Consider the following 12091-nt stretch of genomic DNA (forward strand, 5'->3'; position numbering starts at 1 on the left):
TCGTAGAAAAACCCTTCTTTCTACCCCATACCTCCCCAGTGTTGTGGGAACATATCTTAGAACTTAATTTTTCAGACAGTGTGAGATGCTGAGCAGCAGGAAATAGAAGACAATAAAACACAGTTCAACCTACCATGCGGTGGGTGATGGACACTGCCCCTCCCCCCACATACACTCTTTATTTTCTTTGAAAGCTGTCTTAACGACATAAGCACTTATTTACCTGTCTGCAGGGTAGGCTTATGAAGAAGTGAAAGCAGCTGGAACCCCCACAGGGCCCTCAGATTTCGAGGTGCATGAGCTCATTCCATTCAGGAGACCCTTGTGAAGAAAAGTCATACCACATGACAAAAACTCCATGGGTAGGCCCCCGCTGAGACCTGAAAGGGCTCTGGCGCTGCCCCAGTGCTGAGGACAGTCCGCTGAGCACCGCACAGGAGCTGAGCCGCAGGGTCTCTGAGGCCTGCTGGCTTTTGGTGTAAGTGTTAAACATAAAGTGCCTTAATGCCTTACTGCATTAGGATGGGGTTTTTCCTGTTGTTTTTTTTTTGGGGGGGGGTGACAGCTTAATTGAATATAATGCACATATCATACAATTCACCTTTTTAAATGTACAGTTCAGCAGGTTTTGGTATATTCACAAAGGTGTGCAACCACCACCACAGCTGCTTTCAAGGGCCATTTTCATCATCCCCACAAGAAGCCCCGTGCATCCTTATCCTCACCCCGTAAACCCTAGGTAACTCCTCATCTACTTTCTGTTGCTGTAGACGCATCTGTCCTGTCCGTTTCATAAACATGGAATTACACACTATGTGGTCTTTTGTCTGGCTTCATAAGATACTGTTTGTGTGTTGTAGCATTCATCAGTATTGCGGTGGGTTTTTAGATCTTTCCCTTGTAAAAATAATACAAAATGAAATGTTAGCTTTAAATTTTACCCAAGATGTTGCAGTATCCACTCCTTTTCTTTGAATGTCTCAGGCTTTTTATAATCATTTTTGTGATTTTTAAGATGACCCTTCATATGCAGTTCATTGGCTCACACTCTGAGCCCACCGTTTAAGAAGCATGCCTTCAAAAGTGCATCCAGCCCTGGCAGGGTGGCTCAGTTGGTTCGAGTGTTGTTCTCTATACCAAGGAGTTGCAGGTTCAGTTCCCATCAGGGCAATGTGCCTGGGTTGTGGGTTTGATCCCCGATTGGGGTGCATGCAGGAGGCGGCCAATACGCTCTCATATGGATGTTTCTCTCCACCCCCCTTTCAAAAGTTGATAGACACATCCTCGGGTGATGATTTTTTTTAAATGTGCGCCTGAACTCTGTCTAGGTGCATGTGAACTCGGGCCACATTCACCCAGCGGCTTCTCAGGTGGGTGCAGAGACTACTCCAGAAGTGTTTGTAGCGCCGGGGAAATATGTGACAGATATCTGAAACTGTGAACGCCCTTTGCATCACCTGTTAAATCCACATGGCCTTGCAAAAACCTGAGGCAGAGGCAGTTTTTCCTGTGTTTCTCTTCTCAGTTTTATTTCAGTGAAGGAAACTGAACACCTGTTCCCCTGAGGAGAGGGGAGGGAGAGCAAATCTAGGATTCTGTATTTGGAACCCGGTGGGTAGAAATAATAACAAGTGCGGCCCAGCACAGGCAGACTGCCCATTCCCATCTTTTCCTTGTGATTTACGGTCCTCTTAGGGAAAAGGATTAAATGCCCAGAACAGCCAAAATGCCCAGCTGTTCGTGGTTAGATAGATTTAGTTGAGGGTCGCCGCTCTGCCTAATTACCTTAGGGAGCATGTAACATCTGTTTTCCCAGCGCCTCGCTGGGCTCTGAGCTCGGAGTGCCGATGGAGGAGGCCAGACAGGTGCAACAGGAGCAGATTAGCTCTGGTTGCTCCATGGCTGTTGGTGCTGGAAGGAGCCACAGAGATCCCTGTCTTAGCTCCCTCCTTCCTTCCGCAGGCAAGGAAACGGAGGCTTAGGGAGGTCACCTGCCTGCCTGTCCCTGGGCTCCATGCTGGCTCCAGGCACTGGAACCCAGGCTCCTTCGGAATGGTCCTCCCACCAGGGACCCCTCTGACCCAGAGGGGAACAGTAGCAGAGTCTACAGCAAGCCTGTACCTGTTCAGAGCTGCTCATAAGAATTCCCCAGAAGATGTGGGGAAGGAAGGAGGAGAGACTAAGCAGGCCCTGAGGTAGAAGTTACCTTTTATGTTGTTTCTATTCAGATCAGATCAGCAGCCTGTCAGCTCTGAGCCCCTTGTTGTTCTCCACTGTTATTAGGGTCTGTGTACCTCCCACCTCCCCCCAACACACACCCCTGCGGCCTCAGTTCTCTCCTCACTGGCCCCAACCCCCTCCCACTGCAACCCCGCCCCAGCCCAAGAGGCCTTCGCTTTTCAGCATCGAGACTGTTACCATGGACCAGGATGGGACCCGAGTTCAGTTCTGTGGGGGCCCCCTGCCTACTCTCGGGATGAGTCAAACCTTTATTTGTTTTTAAAGCAAAGGATGTCTCAGTGTCTCCACAATAGATGTGGTAGACATTTGTGGTTTCACCATCTTTTCCTGTTATCTCAGAAGGGATTCGTGGTGTCCGTGCCCACACTGGCCCTTCTTTTCCTAACTCTGCCTGCAGCGGGGCAGGCCAGTGGGGCTCCTTTCTCTGTTGCGTCTCTCTGGACTCTCTGCATTTTGATAGTCTCCTCTCAGCCAGCCTTTCTCTCTTCCCCTTTACACAGCTGTGCACACACAGCTTTCCTGCAGCCAGCAGCTGCAAGAAACTCATTTAAGTGATCTCTCACCACAAACACAGAACGGCTCCCATTGTGACAATACAGGCAGGGCTGGAGCTGCCAGCCCATCACACAGCCTGGCCCAGGTTCTGGCCACTGCCGGGGCTGCAACCAGCCTTGAAACTGGCAGATCTCACGGCCTGGAAGTAGGTGGCATCAAAAACAATGGTCACTCAGTCTGTCCCAAATCAGGAAGGAGCTATAGCCTGTTTATTAGCACTTTGATTCATAGTGACATAAGTGCATTGGCAAATTGTAGGCATTGCAAGTCTTTATAAACCATACAATTAGACGGAGAGATATCTAGAAAAAAGCAGTGGCCTCACTTTTAATTCATTCTGTCTCAAGCCAGAATGAAGGAGTGGCCGGGGGCCCAGGGTAATCCCACAACACTCTCTCAGGATGGTGGGGACATCCAGCTTCTCCAGGATGTCCTAGCACCCTCAAGGCAGAGAGGACCATGCAGAGGAGTCGTGGCTGCTCTGTTCCAGGAAGTGTTTCTCAGAGAGAACTGCAGCTGAGCACAGCAAGGACTGTCGTCCCCTCTGGAGTCTGCCCGAAGCGTGCACAGCCCTGGGCTCAGGGTGATTCTTCCAACACCCAGAGCCTGGCCCAGTTGGGGCTGGTGTGCAGCACAGCGGGCTCCGGGTGCAGGGTGTATTCAAGACCCTGCCTGAGCCAGGGCCTGGGGGCAGGCCGTTGCTTTGGGGACTGCACGCCCAGCTGCCCTGACTCTGTACCTGTGCCACTGAGTGTGAATAGGACCTGGAGCAGCCCTGCAGATCTGGTGCCCCCTAGTCATCAACAGAAAGTGGATGATGGAGAAGCCAGATGAAGAAACTGAGGCACAGAGAACCTAAGCAGTTTATACTAGGCTGTCCAGCTGCTTTATGGTAGAGCCAGGATTTAAACCAGGGGCCAGGCTCCAAAGTCTGGGATGTTTCTCTCAGAGAAGTAGAGACAAAAACCAGACTGAAGGAAGAGCTGTCTCAGCAAGCAAAGGGGTCAGGAAAGAAGAAATGTGAAAAGTGTGCCCTCAGACCAAGGCCAAGGCCAAAACCTGCTCCCCGGGGCAAAGCCGGGCTGGTCCGAGTACAAGATGGCCACATGGCAGCACTGTTACAAGCCGGCACCACTGCTGGGGGTCGAACTGTGTTCCTCCAAAAAGATGGGTTGAGGTCCTAACCCCCAATACCTCAGAATGTGACCTTATTTAAAAATAGGGTGTCTGTGTTTATGAATTAGTTAAGATGAGGTCATGCTAAAGTAGAGGGGCCCTAATTCAATATGGCTGGCGTCATTATAGGAAAACACAGGGAGAAGATGGCTCTGAACACGGACACACAGGGAAAGCCCAGGCGAGGCAGAGGCAGAGACTGCAGTGCTACGTCTCCAAGCCAAGGGCTGCCTGGGACCACCAGAGGCTGGGAACAAGCAAGGAAGCCTTCTGCAATCTTTAGTCTTCAGAGAGTGCATGGCTGTGCTGATACCTTGATCTCAGACTTCTGGCCTCCAGCACTGTGAGACAATCAGTTTCTGCTGTGGAAACCACGCAGTCCGTGGTACTTTGTTACAGCAGCCGCAGGAAACTGATACAACCACTTCCACATCCTCACCAGCCTAAGGCGCTCAGACTGCCATCCACAATTTACCTCCAACCTTTTATTGCCCCGGTAGCCAATCTACCTCACTCCCAAAATAGACATAAGCAAACAGAATAGACGGTATTTTGATGCACTTGCCTCAGGTATGAGCAGCGACAAGCCTCCACAAGCAGTCAGCACGCACAGTCTCTTTTTCCAGATGCCCTTGGGTTTCCCAAAGCAGCCACCCTGGGAGTGGTGGGCCCAGCTGGAAGCAGCTTCCCTGAGGGGGTCCTTTCCCCTGCTTCATCTCCCTGAAGGCTGAGGAGCCCAGGGCCACGGCCCACTTGGAGTTCAGGGAATGGGGAACCTTGACAGCAAGATGAAAGTTTGCTCCTCACCCCAAACTGTATTGTGGCTACTTTAGGAAACACTCAGAGGGGCCAGATGACAGCCAAATAGATAAGAAAGAGGAGGCTCAGGCTGCCAGTAGGCCTTCTACTCAGTGCTGGGAGCGGCCGTAAGGATGTGGCCCTGTGGCTGACAAGTCCACAGAGACAGGGGGTCGCAGAATGCCACTTTCGTGCCTCTGGGCAGCTGAGCTGGGGTTTGGAAGAATTCTGTCATTTAGAAGATGAACTTGAGGGCTTGGCCATCCTTGAAGCTGCCATGAAGCGTCAGCTCACTAACCATCTCTTACCATCCTCTCTAGGGACTAATCTGTAAATAAACATACATGTCCGCTCATCCCTGTGTCAGAAAAAGAGGCCTCAGGTTCACACCCTAAAGAGTCAGGATGAGACTTCTCGTAGAAATAAGAGTCTCCTGCAAGGCCCAGGCTGGGCCTGAGCCCTCCTTGCCCCATCTGCAGGGCTGCAGATTGAACTACATTGTTGGTGCTCATGAGGGCAATCAGAAGTAAGAACTGGTCAGGAGGTAGCATGCAAGGGCCCCAGGGCAAGACGTCAAACCCTGGTGAACTGATGACACAGGTGCCTTTAGGAGAAGTAGAAGCTCTGTGTACACCCATGTCTACCCAGTGGGGTACAGTTATGATAGTGGTAGGTGCTGTCAGTGAAAGTACCGTGTGCGTCAGTCACGGTTCAGCATCCCCTGGAGCTAATTTAAGAAGAAAGGTGTTTATTACATACGAATACTCAATAGATCGTAGAATCACTGGGAAGTCTGAAGAAATAGCCGGGAATGATCCCAATGCCATGCTGCAGAGCCAGGCTACCACGGGGGCTGCACCAGCCCCCAGCTCCAGAGGAGGCACTGGTGCCACCTCCAGGTCAGGAAGCTGCCATTTGTAGCCGCCAAACAGCAGAAGCGCAGCCTCTGCTTCAGTTCTGCCTTCTCACGCTGGTACATTGGATGGGAAGAATTGATGTTGTATTTGGAATGCTAGCTGCAAAGGAGTCAAGAGGTACAGAAAGAGTCCTGGAAGGGGGCCAGATACCCAAACCATGTGTAATGAAGGGGAGTGGCTGGAGGGCACCCCGACCCCCAGGGTTTGGGGAAGATGATCCTGCAGAAGTGGGTTGCTGTTAGCCAGACAAGGAGGGTTTGATTCACATAAAAAATCACCTGGGCAACTTCATGGCGCAGGGAGCAGGGCCCCGGCTCAGACACCCACTCAGTGGGACTGGGCCGAGCCCAGCTTGCTGCCGTCTTCCCCTGTGATGCTGTCAGTAAAACTCTCCAGTGTCCTTTAGGTACATTCTGTTCTGCTTGATCCTCGAGATAAACCTACGAAACAGCCCGTCAGGTGTTCTTACACTGTGCAGAGAAGAGGAAGGTGAGGCTCAGGGATGTTAAGCTAGCTTCTCAGAGGTGACCTATGTGCTGGAGCGGGAGCCTCTGACCGCCACCCCGACCCTGCTCTCTGCTGCTCAGTTCAATCTGATGAAGAGGAAAGCAGAAGGCAGTGTGTTGCGCGTGGGTCACCGGCTAGCAGTGACCATGGCACACTGTGGATGGCTCGACAATACGCGAGAAATAACAACACATGCACAGAGACAAACCAGTTTCTGTGGGGAAGTAGGGACAGAATGGCCACCCCCCCTAGTGGGGAGCGCGCCGATCCACCGTCCATACCTGCTTTTATTAGGCTCATTTTGCATAATAACTCAGGTAACGTACAATACTCATTAGGGGAAGTAAGGAATATAGAAAACAAAGAACTCTGCCGGTCTATTGAGTTGGGGGGTCAAAGAGCTGTAAGGCTGAGGAACAAACTAGCTTCCTCCTAAGACCCTCCTCATTCAACTGAGAGCATTCTCGAACAAAGAAGGTTTCACAGTAATTTACATGTTCTTTCTTAGGCCTGATCACCCCCGGGAAATCCGCACTTCCCAGTACCGAGCTGTATTACCCTGTCATTGTTTCAGGCTTAGGTGGAGCGCGGGAACTAAAGCCACCGAGAGATAAGGAGATTTTCTTCCGGACGCTGAGAACTCAGACTTTGTCAAAGCCGAGGAGTGAGGGTCCATCACCCCCTTTTGCTGCAGCCCCCCAAGTCCTTCTTTTGGGGGGCCTCCCAAAGTGATCGTGCCTGGCTTGGGTTGTTCCCCCCGTGGGGAATCTTACCCGTCTTTGGCTAACCGACCAAGCTTTTTGGGGTTCAGTTGCAGAAACAGCATTCCTGCCAGGAAGATAAGCTTTTGTCTCCTTGCCGGCTCACGGTTCCAAGGGCGTTCCCTTAGCCTTAGCCTAGGCGGGGGTCTCAGTTTCTGATACCAGTCAGGGCGGTTCCCAACAGCAGTGGGCGTGTGACCTGGGAGACCCGAGTCCCAGCACTGGCCCTGCCCCGCCCGCCGAGTTCCCCAGCAAGCCTCTTCAGCTCTCTGACCCTCTCTTTCCTTATCTGTAAGGTGAGGTGGCATTTGCAAGAAAATTTTTGGCTGTGGGAGCCTTCTTTCAAGAGAAGAGTTGCATGTGTCTAAATATAAGACAGAAACAAGCAGAGCAGCTGTGGTTGCCTCAGGGAGGCATGCACCCCTCTTTGCCCCAGACATCCTTGCCCAGGGCTTCCAGGACTTCAGACCCAGCAAAGGGCCATGACCCTTTGCCTGAGCCTTCTCACATCATTGCAAACCTCATGACCTCCATCGGAACAGGGGGTGCAGGAGGTGGCCGTCTCTGGGAGTCCAGGGTGTCTGGAGGTGGGCAGGGGTAGGAGAAAGTGGAAGAGGTGCTGGGTATTTAGGAATTGACTGACTGAGTGATGGGCTAACTTGAAGTAAGCATGTGAGATGTGGTTCCCCCATCCTGCTGCCTGTTTCCTGCATGAAAAATCTTATATCCTGTTCAACCAGGGGAGGATATTTGCTTGAGATGAACTAGAGCTGTTTTGAAAAGTGGGAAGAGCAATAGGCCCACCTTGGAGGACAGAAGAGGCATCCACTCTGCTGGACCTTGGCAGTGAGTGGCTCCGTGAAATCCCATGTGCCCCCTCCCCCCACCCCCGGCAGAGCAGCACTCATGCATGCATGCACATGTAGGTGTCTGCACGCTGGTGCTGCACAGGCGCATTGCCCCCTCTCTGCTCCTTGTCAGTCAGGTGCCAGCACCTCACAGCCCAGACCAGCTCAGAGAGCGCCTTCCTGAGCGGGCCTGAAGGAGCCCGCTCCAAGGAAGAATTCTAGGCATCGCACTCACCACATCCGCCTCTACCCAGAATTCAGGGAGCTCTAAGCAACTTCGGTGGGATCATTTGAGTCAATGCTGCTGTTTGCCTTCATTCACCAGAAAAGCAAAAAAGGTGCTATTGAGATCAGTGGGAATTTGGACATGGAGACTATTTGCCTGTTCTTGGTCATTAGCAGATGCCAGAGGCATTCCATGTGCCTCTTCTAAATGGTGTCCAGCCAAGGGTCTGCTGAATGTGGGTGTGCGCAGAAAGCCCCTGACTTCTTGAGGAAACCTTCGATGCGCCTTCTAGTGCAGGCCAGGCTTTGCCTGAGAAGTGGCCAGTAGTGCTGGCCGCCATGGGAACGGCCCTTCTCTCAGAATCTGCGGTTTCTCCTTGCTTTGTTGTTGCCTAATGAAGATCATTGCCTACAGGCCAGCCAGATGAGGCATTGCTTTAGCCTCAGCCCTTGAATGGTGTGCTCCCTAGCCAGCAACTGTGTCTGATTCAGAGTTAACTGGGTGGGGCAGAGAGGAGCAGGGAAGACCAGAGTACTCAGAAAGGGCTCCGGGAAGCCAGTCACCGAGGATGGATAGAATTAGAAAGGGACAGGGGACAAAGAGGAAACTCAGGGTTAAAGGACTATAAATAGCAGCTAACATTATATACATGCCATGAAATGTTACTCAGTCTCAAGGGGAATTCTGACATACGCTGTAACATGGATGGATAAACCTTGGGGATGTTATGCTGAGTGAAATAAGCCAGTCCACTAAGGGATAAGTACTGTACGACTCCATTTGTTTGAGGTACCCAGAATAGTCAAAATTATGGGGGCAAAAAGTAGATTGGTGGGTGCAGGGGGGCCTGCGGGGAGGGAATGGGAGTTGTTCAATTGGTACAGCGTTTCAGTTGTGCGAGATGACGGCAGTTCTGGGCACGGATGGCGGTGATGGGAGCACAATGTGAGTGTGCTTAGTGACACTGAACTGGACATTTAAAAGTGGTTAAAATGCAAGTTTTATGTGATATGTATTTTCCCACAATTAAAAAAAAGCTAACATTTGTTGAGTACTTGCTGTGTGCTAGGCACTCCACAGAGCACTTAACTTCTCACGTGGTCCTTGAAATAGCCACACGAAGGAGGCATGTTACTGTTTTCACTTTGCGGATATGGAACCTGAGTTTTGGGGTCATTACATACGTCTCCTGCAGCCGACAACCAGTGCTAGTCAAGTGCAGATTGCACCCAGGTCCGTGTGAGTCAGACTGAGTGCGGAGGATAGGCTGAACAGGGGGCTCCCCTCCCTGCCAGGCACAGACTCATGAAGGTCGAGAGGCCAGTGTCTCTGAATGTCACTGGGCCCTGCTAAGAGCAGGGATTTGGTTTCCCTCTACCCCCAGAGGCCATGGCCTTGTTCAGGCTGCAGGATTCAGCGGAACCCCTGTTGGGGAGCTCTCCTGGGTTCCCCATTACATGGTGGTATTGGAAGGTGCCTGTTGGCCACAAATTGCCCATAATTATTGCCCGGGATCCTTATTGTAAGGAGTGACCTGATCTGTTGCCTGATCTGTTACAGACCACAGTAATCGACTACGTGAAGCCCTCAGACCTCAAGAAAGACATGAATGAGACCTTCAAGGAGAAGTTTCCTCACATTAAGTTAACACTCAGCAAAATAAGGAGGTATGTGGGGATCGACATCCACTTGAACTTGCCCTTCACTCCCCTCTCCCAGTACACATTAAACTCATGCATTTGTATGATAGTTCAAGTGAAATATGGGCACATTCAGCAAAACGAGGCTCACAAGATGCTGGCTGTTCGGTGCCTCCATGTGAGAGCCAGCGGCAGCAGGGCAGAAGCAGATCCCTGGATCTGGCTGACAGGGATCTGCGGGAGGTGTCTTCAGTGAAAGAATCATCCCTCACCATCTGCAGCCCACCAGTTCAGTAAGATTTATGTTATGGAAAACTTGGAGAGAATAGCAAACAGTGGGTCCCCGCTTTCTCAAATGTAGACAAAACAAGAGAGAAGAGTTGGTATCACAGGGTTTGAGATAACTCTTTATCCACTTGCCCAGAAGTGATAGCCAAGCCCTATCTTTGAGCATTGGCAAACCAGCCAAAGCACAATCAGGCCCATGTCTCCCCTGCAGCGGAGTGGACCCACACTGCGGTGACTCATGTCTGCTAGCCGAGTGGTCCCGAGGACGGGCCTGGCTTGGCCAGAGAGAGCCTGGCTTGTGGTGTCTGCATACCAGGCCAGCACAGTTTCTGTGTGTGTGTGTGTGTGTGTGTGTGTGTGTGTGTGTGTGTGTGTGTGTGTGAATAGGGGCTAGACTGTATACAGCAACATGATGTTGGAATATGTGCCAACATTTAAGAGCACATGTATCTTAATACTGATTTGATTCTGGCATGTTTGGTTTCAGAAGTCAAAGCCATAAGAAAATGAAGTATTCACACTTTGTCCACTCACTGGGCAGCTTTCCTAAGCTATCTGGTTGCCGTGCTCTTAGCTTAACCCTTCTCCTTACTACTCCCGATGTAAAGAATGAACATAACCGATGTTCGGCAGAGCTGACACCCCGTACCTAACTTATTTTTCTATGTTTGTCTCTCTGGAATGACCATAGTTCCTTGTATAGCTGTCCTCTTTCATTTTGGACAGCTCTCCAGGTTTCCAAAGAGACCCTCAGACACCCACTAGGGTTCAGTGTGGTCCCCAGTGTCCCGTGTCAGCAGGGTCTATACAACATCGCCGGCAAGAAGAGTCTGACGCCCCAGCGACCTGAGTCTGTTCCTCACACATTATGTAACTGTCTCACTCGCAGGGATTCAGTCCCATTCCACATCACCCTTCTGGGAATGAGAACGGAAATGCTTGCTCGATGAAGCAGACTTTTTCTTCGGGTTCGCTGAAACTCCAAGTTCTAATAACAGTTCCCTCCTTCCTGTCTTTCTCTAGTCTGAAGCGAGAGATGCGGAAGCTTGCTCAGGAGGACTGTGGCCTGGAGGAGCCCACGGTGGCCATGGCCTTTGTCTACTTCGAGAAGCTTGCCCTCAAGGGAAAGCTAAACAAACAGAACCGGAAGCTTTGTGCTGGAGCATGTGTGCTATTAGCAGCCAAAATCGGAAGTGACCTCAAAAAGCATGAAGTCAAACATCTAATTGATGTAAGTGGCCCATGTACTGATGGCTGGGGTTGCCCACGGTCCAGCCCCATGTTATTCTCGCAGCCACAGAAACCACCGTGATGGCAAGGGGTCACGTGGGTGGTGGACCTGCAGGGTGTCCAGCAGACACTTTGGCTCAGCGGACCTTGGCTTCCTCTGCCCTTGGCTGCCTTCTCTTGGCGTGAGGCTGTGGGTTTCCCTTTTCTTTTCAAGAACAGCCCCATCAAAGTAAGGAAACACTGATCTCTGTAGGCGAATATATGAATGCCTGTTTCAAAATACTGTGCATTCATAGAAAGTTTGAGTTACTGGGAAGCCAGCAGATTAGGACACAGTTGCCAGTGAAGAGACAGTTGGTTTCAGCTCCCAAGATGATAAGTGTCTTAGCTCACACTGCCACAGCAAAACACCATCCACTGGGCAGCTTAAACAACAGACATCTATTGCTCACAGTTCTGGAGGCTGCAAGTCGAAGATCAAGGTGCCAGCTAGTGGTACTTTAGTGTCTGGTGAGGACAGTGGCTTGCAGATGGCCTCCTCCTCCCTGTGTCCTCATGTGGCAGAAAGGGAGGGGCACACTTTGGTTTCTTCTTAGTAGTCACATCACGAGGACTTCATGCCTGTCAGCCCCTCTGCACATAATCACCTCCCAAAGGCCCCACTCCCTAATATCATCACACTGGAAGTTAGAGTGTCAGCATGTGCATGGGGCAGGGGGGGACACAAGCATTCAGTCCATAGCAAGGGGCCACACCAGGCCATGGGGTCATACAGGGAAGCACCAGCGTTGGTCAGGGGTCAGAGAGAGAAGCGTGGGCAGGAGCCTTATTGTGGTTTCTGCAGGAAGCCATCGGCAAGGCAGGATAAGCAGGCTTAAGACTGGCTAGCTGAATAATATCAGGG

General features: G+C 51.2%; 1 protein-coding gene across 1 annotated transcript in view; it reads left to right on the plus strand.

Annotated features, from left to right (window-relative positions):
* Positions 1-12091, plus strand: part of CABLES1 (Cdk5 and Abl enzyme substrate 1) — a 100172-nt gene that overhangs the window by 84209 nt on the left and 3872 nt on the right. The window contains exons 8-9 of the mRNA XM_045850428.1: positions 9590-9696; positions 10981-11188. Of these exons, the coding sequence (XP_045706384.1) occupies positions 9590-9696; positions 10981-11188 (315 nt within the window). The remainder of the gene's footprint in view (positions 1-9589; positions 9697-10980; positions 11189-12091) is intronic.

Source organism: Phyllostomus hastatus, unplaced genomic scaffold (genome assembly GCF_019186645.2).
Source record: "Phyllostomus hastatus isolate PE091 unplaced genomic scaffold, TTU_PhHast_1.1 phas_contig_80, whole genome shotgun sequence".
Classification (NCBI taxonomy): Eukaryota; Metazoa; Chordata; class Mammalia; order Chiroptera; family Phyllostomidae; genus Phyllostomus; species Phyllostomus hastatus.